Here is a 12,122-nt window from a genome sequence, read left to right as displayed (position 1 = left end):
GGAATTCATCACTCATGGGATCGCCTGTCAAATCCATAATCTTAGTGTTGTGAACTTTTAATTTAAATGAAATAAAATTTGTCCTTTATAAGCCTCCATGCCCTTCTAAACCGATATATATATATATATATATATATATATATATATATATATTAATTGCACGCATATAGCCTATACAGCCTAGGTCTAGTAGACCTAGGCTGTATAGGCTATATGCGTGCAATTAATATTTTAGGGTTTAACTTTTGAATGCAATTCAATTCAATTCAAAACACTTTATTTGTCCCCAAGGGGCAATTTGTGAGGCCACATATAGTAACGAAACATTATGCATTGTAACAACCTACGTTAAATAAATAACACAGTATAAATAAATACATATATGCATATATGCATATATGCAGGCCAGAGGATGCAGTCAATTGCTATTTTACTGAACAGTTATTGTAAATACATTTACTATAACTTTTGCTATTCAAAATTACTGTCAGCGACAGCGTAATCGTCTGCTATTCCTTTAAGTGTAGTTTTGCACGAACATCCTGAAACAATTATGGGAGTGATGGGACATAACGGGAAACAGCTGACTGCAAGGACCTGCAGGTGCTAACAAGTCCACATGAGATGGATGGATGGAGAAAACTGTTGAACTGCTGCCACAACTGACTTTACAAGGAGCTTCACAACGTCGAGAAGTACGTAAAATATGTATACTAATAAAAGACACACATTCGGAATCGGTAGGCTATTTAGGCTACTGAGCACACAATCTTGCACCTCCACCTGCTGGTCATAATGTGAACATGCGAAAGGACAGTCATTGCTTTTTCATTTGATTTGATGCGTTCCTTCTATTTCCACAATGTTCTTTGTCATGCTGCAACATTTTATATGACCTAATTGCAAATTAAATGTAAATATATTATAATGTATTAGAAATTATAGTGTACATTAAAGCACATAGTCTAATAATCAAATGGGCTGTACAACAGTGCCATAACCTAGTTTGTGCATAATATTATATTTAATAAAGAATGGCCATCAGCCATCACTACTGTTACATTGGCATTTTCTGCCAATTTTAAACAAATAAATCAAATGATAAAAAATTCTAACTAAAACCATATTAACCATTTCATTATAGAAATCTCTACGCAAAATATGTGGTTTTGAAAAATGTTAACCAGACATTTTTGACGGCACCATTGACTTCCATAGTGGGTTCAGTCGACTGTTACCCACATTCTTCAAAATATCTTCTTTTGTGTCCAGTAGAAGAAAGAAACTCACACAGGTTTGGAACAACTTGGGGGTAAGTAGCTAATAACAAAATTTTCATTTTTGCGTGAACTATCAAATGTTTTGTGTCTTGTGAAAAACAGAATTTAGCCTGACAGAATTCCATTTAGCCCAGAAAATGAAAACTGACAGTTGGATCAAACTGTCATTGGTGTAGCTTGCAGAAGGACACTCTGAGGCGGGATATGGGGTTGTTGGATATGTAAGACGTGAAGAGAAGGGAGAACACAGAGGAATGATTAGTGATAGTGACGCAATGTGAAAAAAATGTGATGATGTTGGACATCGGTAGGAAGAGGAACCTTTCACCCCAGTTTCCATCCCGGGAGGATGTTGACATGACACAGACCTTACATTTCTTTGGAGTGCACCTGCAAGGCCTGACTGAGCATAAAGGATCTTTGTCAGCTCAAATTTTTGAGATGGCAGTTCAGTTCTAGATTTACCATGCCTCGATTTAGGCATATTCACTCTTATCCCTGTAAGAAGAATAGCCTAGCCTACTAGTACTATACAGTGTAGGCATTTGCACTACTGTCACTGTGCTGTTCTTAATTAATGTTCTTTATTTTTTTTCCAATTCTGTTTTATAGAATTAAAAATGTTAAATACCATCAAACTCAACACTTGCCGTCTCTGTGCCAGTAACACTCCATAACCCTGCAACCTTAAAAACTCTTCACTGTCTTTTTTGTCATTTCTCCTCTCACTCGACTCACTCGAGAGACGCTTGTTATTGACAGATGGTCCGGGCATCATGTTTTCACAGCCGACTTTATCTTGGCATATAGCCTGGACAGACAAAAGGAAAACCAAGTTCATGTTTTAATTCCAACTCGTATTTATTTTCTTGTATGATCATCTGTCTCTATAGCATGGAAATAAATAGTATAATATAAAATAATAATATGACAGCATTTGAATTATGATTATAAAAAAATCAGTCTGGAGAAGACAGGGTCATTAACCCTGTCAAGTTTTTGACTTTTTTAGTAGGCCTATTTACAAAAATAAAAAATAAAAAAATAACACCCTGCACTCAGTTAAATTTATGGCTGGGTGTAATAATAATATTGTAATATTTATGACAAATGTATTTTTACTGTCCAGTCGTGCACACATTTTTGTCGCTTTTCCTTCCCGTGTCGGTCAAGGCCAGCTGCTGTCATGGTGATTGAGGGGTATTTCCAAATGAGGTAGCAGTTTTCTGCAGCTTCAGGGCACTAATACCCAATTTACATTCTCTAAAACATGCAAAAACATAACTCTGTGCTGCACTGCACACATTTAGTTGACTTGTTAAATATAAAATAATTTGTTAATTAAATGGAAAGTTTCACTGCTTATAATTAAATACACACATGGACAAACACTTTGAATGAAGTAAAATCCTGCCATGCAGTTTCACCCCAGTAAAGCGCAGAAGTCATTTTTCTCTACCCAGATGTATTATTCTCAAGTATGATATCAAGGTTCAGAATTAAGTGAAACATTGCCAACCTTAAAAAAAAGAAAAAAAAGTATATTAAGGAGCTAAAAAAATGTTAAAACCTTTTTTTCCCAACCAGAACAACTTATTTCAGTTTATTAGTGTCATAAACAATATTAATCTTATTTCTAATTTATGATTTTTTTTGGATGTTCTACAGAAGACTAAGAAAATACACAATCATTGAACTACATTGGTCCAGAAAGATGATAAAGTTTTTTTTTTTTTTTACTTTTTTATCAACAATGGAGAACTGAAAATGTAAACACATCACATACACACATTTACCCATAAACAAAATTTACTTTTTTTTGGTTGCAATAGAACATCATTTACAGATATACAACTAACAAGACACATTGGAATTGTGATTCAAAATTATAAAAAGGTAGAGATGATGGTATTTTACTAAAAATACATAATACAAAATAAAAATAGATAACATTACAACTGTTTTGTGATTATCAGATGTCATTGTCCAAAAGCCCTACATCTAATCCATAAAGTTTACCAAGAGTCCGCTCAGATTTCAATTAGATTAAACACTGCTAATGACTCTCTCCCTCAGAACATCAAGTCCCACGGCCCACATCTCATCCTCTTTTGTGCCCCTCTGCGCATCTGCAGTTTCAGTCATCAGCAACTCATTACTGTCTAGATCCACAAAGATCCACTTCCATTTCTTAACACAAGGATTTATCGTAAAATGCAACGAAGAGAGAGGAAATGCTCCAAATATAGCAGTAAATCTGAGTTCAGAGCCTCAGAAGTGTCCAATGAAGATAAGACTTGCACTTGGGAGAATTAGTCATTTGCTAAGCATCTCAAACAAGAAAAATGATTTTTAGGGAGAAAACAGCCTCTCCAAAACAAGTCTTCACACATTTAGGGTCTAAATACAAGTGAAAACATACTCCAGTACACAAGCAATCAGAAGAGTACATATATTGTCGGAGCTGGTGCCAGGGCACTAAAAACATCGCATTTGTAGAGGAAAGCAACCAACCCGGGTGCGTTTGTAATTTCGAATGCATGCTCGCTCTGCACTTTCACTCACTCGCATTCAGCGGGAGGGAGTGGGGCACAGTAACTCGTAACCCCCACTCTGGGCGCCAGCCCCTTTATATTGTCCTTTACAAATGATGCCCTTTATTTAAGGTTAACTCAAACTGTTGTGGTCTGTGTGAGAGTGTTCTTATTGCTTCTCTCCTCTGGTATGAGTGCCGTAGCCGAACAACAATTGACTACGGAAATGCTAGTCTTATCGTCTCGGAGTCTATGCTCAAATGTACTGACATTCATAGTGACCGTTTCCTGCTGAGCAACACTTGAGGAGATTTTAAGGTCAGGATTAAGGATGGAGGGATCCATGCGGCTGTTGATCAGATCATCACCCTGGACCTTTTGCATGTGGAAAGTTCCATGAATTTTCAGCTCAAGAGTGGAGGTGACCGTCTGCATGCACACCACACAGCGGAAGCCTGTCAGCGAGTTGTGCAGGTCGGGGTGCCTCTGACAGTGTTCCAGGAAGTCCTCCTCACTGCGAAGAGGAAGCTTGCAGATGCGGCAGTTGCCTGTGTCCAAGCTCCTGCTGTGGGTGACCTTGTGTTCAGTCAGAGTTAGCAGTGAAGGGAAGCGCTCTCCACAGATGGGGCATTGGCAGTGCTTGGTGGGGCCTAGATGAGTCTGGACGTGCTCCCACAGTGCCATCTCAGTGAAGAAGGTCTTGGAACAGTCTTTGCATTTGTGGCTCCCTTGGATTGCCTCCACTTTGCGCTTGAGAGTGCCACTCTCCCCAGGCTGGATGTGGTGATCTCGCAGCTGGTGGTTGGCGAGCAAGGACTGCATGGTGTAAGAAGCACCACAGATTTCACAGGCAAACATAGGATCGTTCAGATTTGCCTTCCCTTTGCTTTCGGTGGGAGGGCTAAACAGCGATTCCACCTTACCGACTCTTATTTCACTATTCACTGGCAGCTTTCCAGCGCTGTCTTTGGCAACTGGTTCGGAGACAGGTGGAGGGGTCACGTTGTTACCTTCAGCACTCTTGGCACAGAGTTTCTCGTGTAAGGGCACCTCGAGGGGAGATCTGGTATTGGTACAGACACAGGGACTGCATTTGTCGCTATGTGTCGTGATATGACACTGCAACTCAATGTCTGTGGTAAAGGACTCTGCACAGAAGATGCAACAGTACATCTTGCATTGTTTGTCAAGATGTTTCTGTTTGACATGCAGGTGCAAGTCATGCTCTTGCTTGAAGTCCCATTCGCACGACGTACAGTGGAATGTGGTTTTCTTGTTACTGTGCTCGGAGGCCAGGTGAACCTGAATAGACACCGTGGAGTCGAATATCTGCTGGCAGAGGGAACATCGGTAAAACACAACGGTGTGCATCTCAAGTAGGTGCCCATGTAAGTCTTTGACACTGGTAAAGGACTTACTACAGCTTTCACAGAAGTAGAGTGTAGATGAATTGCTAAAATGAGACACTGTGTGTTCCTTAAAAGACTCCTGGTTTGGGAAATCCTTGAAACACTCGGGACACGTACGTTTTGGAAGCATACTCTTCAGGTGGGAACTCAAGTGAGTTTGAAACAGATCCAGATCGGTGTATTTAGCCCCACAGTGGTCACAGATGAAGTCGGTTGAAGGTAATGCACCATAGCTAGTTTTTTGGGCCACACTCTTGATTGATTGGGGTGATGTTGAACCCATTGTCTTCCTTCCTTCTTTAAGGTTCATCAAATTATTGTTCTTGTGTGTCTTTTTGATATGCTGCATCAGTTTTACCTTACTGTTAAATGTAGGCAAATGGGTGCAGTATGGACAGAATTGCAAAGACTGTCTTTCTGCTGTTTCCTCTGCATCTGGATCAAGTTTCAGACTCTGGTTTTTACAGTGTGTCTGCCGCACGTGATTATCTAGCGTGTCCTTTGTGAGGAATCCTCGGAAGCACTGGGGACAGAAAAAGACGTTGCTTTCGATTAAAGCTGAGTTGTGTGATTGGCGAACATGCTCTTGAAGGGCTTTCAGGTCTTTTAATGATGTGGGACAGAAGCTACACTGAAGAACTGTCTGAACGGCCGCTGTGATTGCAGCTTCAAGCAACACGGAGTGATCTAGCATCACATTAGCCTCTTTCTGGTGCTCCTTTAGTTCCGATGGAAAGGTCAGGATCTCAGAACTTGGGTGGATTTCATTGTCCTTGAGTGGGGTCTGTGGACATGCTCTATGGTCCATGCAGTTGTGACAATGAACAAAATCATTGAAAACCTTGAGCTTTTTGGAGATTCCTAAACAATTGTTTGAGACAAACTGAGACTTTCTCTTTTCTGCACAAGGAGATACTCCTGGAGCATTTGGAGTGGCTGGACTGGACATGTGTGAGGTGGCACAAGTGCATTCTGGCATTGAGAAACATGACTGATCTTGTGCAGCAAAATCTGGAGGTTGTGTTTTCTCAGATTCCCCCATGTTATTCTGCGGATTATTTACAAGAGAGAGATGTCGGGAGGATGTAGCACTGCCCTGTTCATATTGATTACTCAAGCCCTGTTTGCTTATCGTGGGGCTCTCACTGCTGACATCCGTTTGGAATAATTCGAGAGGTACTGAACTGTTGCCAGGCAAAGGGGTGTTTGCCCTTCTGCACTGATTGAGTCTCTGATGATCTCTATATGTGTCTCCCTTGAATCCAAGCTCACATCCATCTTCATGGTCAATGGAGGAGTGAGCAGAGGAAAGAGAAGCTAAACGACATATTTCATCTTCCTCAACATTATGATTTTCTATGGAAAGAGAAGAGAGGAAAATGCATTTACAACTTTCATAAAAAAGTTTTTGCCAAAAACACACCACTAAATACACCAGTAGTGTTGGGAGTAACTAACTAAAAGTAATTTAATCAAGCAATGTTACTAATTTAAGTAAATGTTCAGTAATGTAACTCTTTTGTCAAAGTAGCGTAGCTTTTACAGTAACAAGATACTTTCTCCAACAAGGAAAACTGAAATGTGACACTGCTGTTTTTTGCTGTCACCCTAATTCATATCCTAACTGTTTTTGTGTAAGACAAATACTGTTTTTACTGTTTTTTTTTAAAATATGAATTGGATGCTCTTTTTCACACTTTTTTAGATGTAATTAGCTCGGTATGTGGCCACATAATGAGCAGTCCCACTGTGACTAAAATTGCTGTCAGTGTGAGAGGACCAGATTCACAGTTTGAGCAAATGGAGTGCTGCTACTTTAAAGTACTAAACATGTTCAAGAGAAAAAACAGAACCCAAATCATGGTACTAAATTGTACACCAAATCAAAGGATTAATGCATCTGCTTAAAAGGATAAAACATATTAAAAACATTTCTTCACATGATTAGCAATTCCAATATCATAAATCCAAAATCATTTGTAAAGGCATGATTCATTCTGTTATTGTGCAAATAGGGAATTGCAAATATACCCAATTCAAAGGTCACACAAACATGCAGAGACACTAAACCCTGAACATAAAACCCCAGAGGTCTCTCTTCTTTTTAATCTGCCTGTGTAAGGGATACAGAGAGGGGATAAATATAAAAAAAAACTGGATAAAATATTCACCGTAAAGGATCCTATAGAAAGAAGGATAGTGCAGGAATGAATTTGCGTGTACCTGAACCATGGCAGTGCATCTCTTGGGTGAAGGATTCAGATTGTTTTAGGCTTGCACTCTTGTGTTCTTTAGCAACTTCATCCTTCTCTTCCCCACAATGTTCCCTCTCCTCATCCCTCTCTTTTCTTCTTTCCCAGGAGCAACGTTTCTTCCCCAAAATCACACTATCTTCCTTTGTATTTAACCTGTCAGCTTGACCTGTGTAGAACAGATTGATAGCAAGAAAAGGTCATGGCCATAACTGCCGGATATAATATAACAAGAAATCAAGCACTTTTTTCCATCTCTGGTGAACCATTTGGTACACTATGGCACCCCTGTGGCATGAAAAAAAAAGCAAAGACTAAACAAATATCAACTTTTTTTTAGTCTGTTTTTCATCCAGGGGAGTACCATTGTGTGCATTTTTGCTCTTTAAACAGTCCATTTAACATTTGTATTCGGTGATTACAAGGTGACATAACAGAGCCACACGGCAATATGACAAGACATATAGAAAACTAATAGATTTAATTTGCAAACAGTCAGGGAACTTTTCAAACCTTTACACAAACAGTACGCAAACTTTTGTTTATATGTCATGTTTGGTACTTTATTTTTTTTTATATACGGAGCTAATATTTTATGTTCCCTTTTAAATCTAATCCTCAACATTTATGGATCCTTACAATTTATTATTGTGTTTTCATATTTTATTGGGACTTTCCATAGACATCATGATTTTTATACTGTACAAACTGTATATTTCATTCCCTTTTAATACACTACACATCATACACTAACCCTACCCTTCACAGGAAACATTCTGCATTTTTACCATTAAAAAAAAAAACATTACTTAGAATAATTTCAAAGCTATTTTCCTCAAGGAGACAATAAATGTCCCCACATTATGGGGTTTACCAGGACACACACACACACACACACATTCAGTTTTGAGTACAGCTGAGCTTAGATAAATTCGTTGTCCAAGAAACCCAATAAAACTATAATATTACATTGATTATAATACATACATAATACATATTTATTATAATAAATACATATTTATCACGTGCAAGAGTGATGACAAACCAATCTCAATGAAATTAGATTCCTCTAGAATGCATTGAAAGTTAAATGAAAGTTCTGGTCCAAAACATTTCCAGTTTGCGCAACATTAATCTGGAGGCTATGCAACTAACTGGGGTCATTCATTCGATTTGTCCCCCGGTCGTGTTTCACTTAAGACAAAAAGGAAGCAAGTGATTAAAAAAAAAAACCTTTCGTACCTTTCAAAGGTCTGGGCTTCGACTGTTTTCGACGAGTCATTGTAAAGGACTTCAGCAGCTGTCAACACAAACGGGTTAAGTTCCTATCCACTGTTTGCAAACGAAGGACAACACAAGAGGCAAGCAATAGCCAATGCGTGCGTGATGTTTCATAGACTGGCATAGCGGGAAAACACATTAATATCACGGGCAAAGGGGCTCGCCCCCGCCTACAGCAACGGGATGACTCCATACACGCTCTGCGCCACCGGGGACGCGCGCGCGCGAGAGAGAGATGCGTAATCACTCAACACACGAACAGACAGACAAACACACACACACACATGCCGGCACTCCAAAAGACAGTTTTATTGCTCAGAGATTGCTATAGTTTATAGCTCTCAGTTATGTTTCACACGTCAAAATTAACTTTGTATGTTTTGTTTCCACACGAATCCCGTAAAATAATTGCAAGTAAACACTGATCACACACATAGACTACAATAGACTAAATGCATTTTTGCTGTAGCATGTGATTTAGAAAAGCTAAAATAATTTGATTTAGGAAAAAATTGATGTTAGATATTTGAGTTTGCCTATTATCTTGACAAATCTGAGCACAGTTGGAGACGTTGAAGACATTTTCCTCAGGAGCCAAAGACTGAGTCTATACTTGATCTCTTTTGCTTATTGTTTTGTTTTTGTTTTCAGTAGTAGAGCTGATCCACGTGGCATTTGACTCATTTTGCCTGAGCGTCCTGCTATTATTCCTTTTGTTTCTTTAAAATCAGAAGAAAATGCTCCCATAACATTGTCAATATTTATAATATACCATCAAACATATGGTACAGTGGTAATGAAATCATCTGAGGAGCATCTCCTTCCATAGTGACGCCTCGGTTTAATTTCTCTGTGGAAACGTTAGTTATGAGGCGCAGTATAGGGAACGTTGATTAGAAAGCTGCATCCCTTTGGGAGTCCGCTCTGCAATTGCTTCTTTCTAATGAGTTTTGAATTAGCTGCTGAGACACTTGTCTGTGACTGATTTGTGAATGAAGGACAGAATGTTGCAATGAAGACACAATAGCATAACACGTCTGAGGTTCTGACGTGCCAGCATGATTCGGTTTGACTTTACCATTAAGGGTCTAACTAACGATTTAGACTGTCTGCTGTGAATCTGCGGTACACTCTAAATAAATTGTATAAAGAGCTAGGCTATTTGTGAATATGTGTATAGCCCTATAGTGTTGCTGTAAATAGACAGTATTGACATGCAAAGGCAACCTTTGCGCAGTGGAGATCCTGAAGGAAATAATATCAGCCAATCAGAGCCTCTCAAGGGATGAGAGATGTTATAGTTCTGATTCAGGCATCCAGCTGGTTTTATTATACTGTTCTAAAACAAATGGTTTGCCTTGAATCTGCTATAATAAAAAAAGCCAATTGCCCTATTTTGATTTAATAGCCTACCTTTTGAAAAATCCTGAGCAGAGAGATGGTAGTTCTTATGGTTTTTCTATGACCAAAAATAATTTAAAAAAAATACATTTATCATCCTAATAATTCTTCCACAGAACGACAGAAACAAATCCAATGTCAATTTTCCAGTATATCATACAGTCTCAAAATCAAATATATCAAATATTTATAAAATACAGAGGGTATTACCATTGCTCTCAAAATTAATGTTCTGTCATCATCTGATGTCATTCCAAACATACATAACTTTATCTCTTCTGCTGACCTCAAATAAGAAGATGTTTTGAAGAATGTTCACAATGCCTCTCTTCCATATAAAAATGTCATGGAAAAGCCGCTTGGACAATCTGCAATATGTTGTTCCATTCTGTCACAAATAAATGCATATGGGTGAGTAAATTACATTTTTTTTAAGGATTAACTTTCCCTTTAAATATAGTTTTCTCAAGGGAATCTGTTATGCTTTCCAACAGAGGCAGGGCAGCATGATTATCTGCAGTGTATGAAATTCCCATGAGCCAATTATCTTTATGAACATTTTACTCCTGCCAATTCATGGAAATGAAAAAAGAGTTGGGGCATTTTTAAACCAGGACATCAAGATTAATTATTGTGTGATATTAATGAACTTTGAAGGTTAATTTTTATTAATCAGCTAATTACAGAGCCAGAGATGAAGCTGATTGCTAATGATGATGATCCCAGCTCAGTCGGTGAACAAAACTGACTGATCTAGAGTGGATCAGAAATGACAAAAAGACTTCACTTCAGTTTTTCTGTAAGGCCAAGGTCAAGCTGTAATTGGGTCGTGTGGTAACAAGGTACTTTCCACCTGCAAAACGCAAGACGTACATGGCAAAAAGTTAAAAAAAATGAAGAAAACAACCTGCATTAAATAAAAAAATTACAGATCACGAAACACCTAAACACAGATTCAGTCATATAATACAGAAAACATCAGAAAAATGATTCTGAACAGACACACGCTAGTGCACTTTTCCATATGTTTATTATCACCTACAATCTGGTTTACTTCAGAACAGTGCTAATATGATAGTAGCTGGGTCACACTTGCTCAGAGACCTCTTGTGTCCCACACAGGTGACTCCCGTAAGAAAAGCTGAGGTTGTGAGTGTTCGCGAGCGCTACAGAAGGTCCTCATTAGCTTGGTTTGAGGGAATACACAGCTAAGGAATACTGGTGGGTGGGCATTTCAGTCTCTTTGAACACTGCTCCATGGTCTCGGAACACAAACCCTGTGCACTATTCCCAGATGCATCATATTTAGTTTAATGTATTCTTATTTGTTGAATTTAATTAAAAGGACATTTTTAATAAGGTACCTGTGGCCCGTTCTCTGCAGGTTTACCGTGCTCTTGATGAAGCATTGATGAGAGGTTTGGTGGCACCAAAATGGCCTTTGAAGTAGAAGCATGAAAGTGTTAGGTACTTGTAGAGGTGCTTGTCAAAGACGTCATTCTGCCTTCCATTTCTTCAAAACTGCTGAGGACTTGTATGATATCACAGTTCAATCGAGCGGCTGAATAGACTGCAGTGGACATGACAGCTTCTTTTGAAAATCATTTACTGGAAATGAAAAAAAGACTTCCAAAATGTCTTTAGAATTTTTAAATTAATAAATAATATTAATGAATATTGTTACAAATTTTTTTATTAAAAAATAAATAAATAAATAAACACTTCAATCCCTGCAGAATAGTAGCCTTATTTTTATTAAGTAAAAAAATAATTCCAAAGTAGCATTTCATTAATAAATGTTCTAATTGTCTAATTAAGAATTATATATATATATATATATATATATATATATATAGAGAGAGAGAGAGAGAGAGAGAGAGGGAGAGAGAGTATTAAAGGAGTAGTTCTATTTAAAAAAAAAAAAAAAAAAAAATTGGTGATAATTTACTCACCTCCATGTCATCC

General features: G+C 38.2%; 1 protein-coding gene across 1 annotated transcript; it reads right to left on the bottom strand.

Annotated features, from left to right (window-relative positions):
- Positions 1–2,179: 2,179 nt before the first annotated feature.
- Positions 2,180–8,954, bottom strand: LOC120478264 (zinc finger protein 521). The gene is made up of 3 exons (XM_039670087.2): positions 8,718–8,954; positions 7,447–7,644; positions 2,180–6,579 (listed from the first exon to the last, which is right to left on the bottom strand). Exons 1-3 carry the CDS (start codon positions 8,755–8,757, stop codon positions 3,953–3,955), a joined length of 2,865 nt encoding a protein of 954 aa, XP_039526021.2. The 5' UTR covers positions 8,758–8,954; the 3' UTR covers positions 2,180–3,952.
- Between the last annotated feature and the right edge of the window lie 3,168 nt (positions 8,955–12,122).

This window comes from Pimephales promelas, chromosome 13, assembly GCF_988280905.1.
Source record: "Pimephales promelas chromosome 13, fPimPro1.hap1.1, whole genome shotgun sequence".
Classification (NCBI taxonomy): Eukaryota; Metazoa; Chordata; class Actinopteri; order Cypriniformes; family Leuciscidae; genus Pimephales; species Pimephales promelas.
The sequence above is the reverse complement of the archived record's forward strand: the minus strand, read 5'-3'. Positions and strand labels throughout refer to the sequence as shown.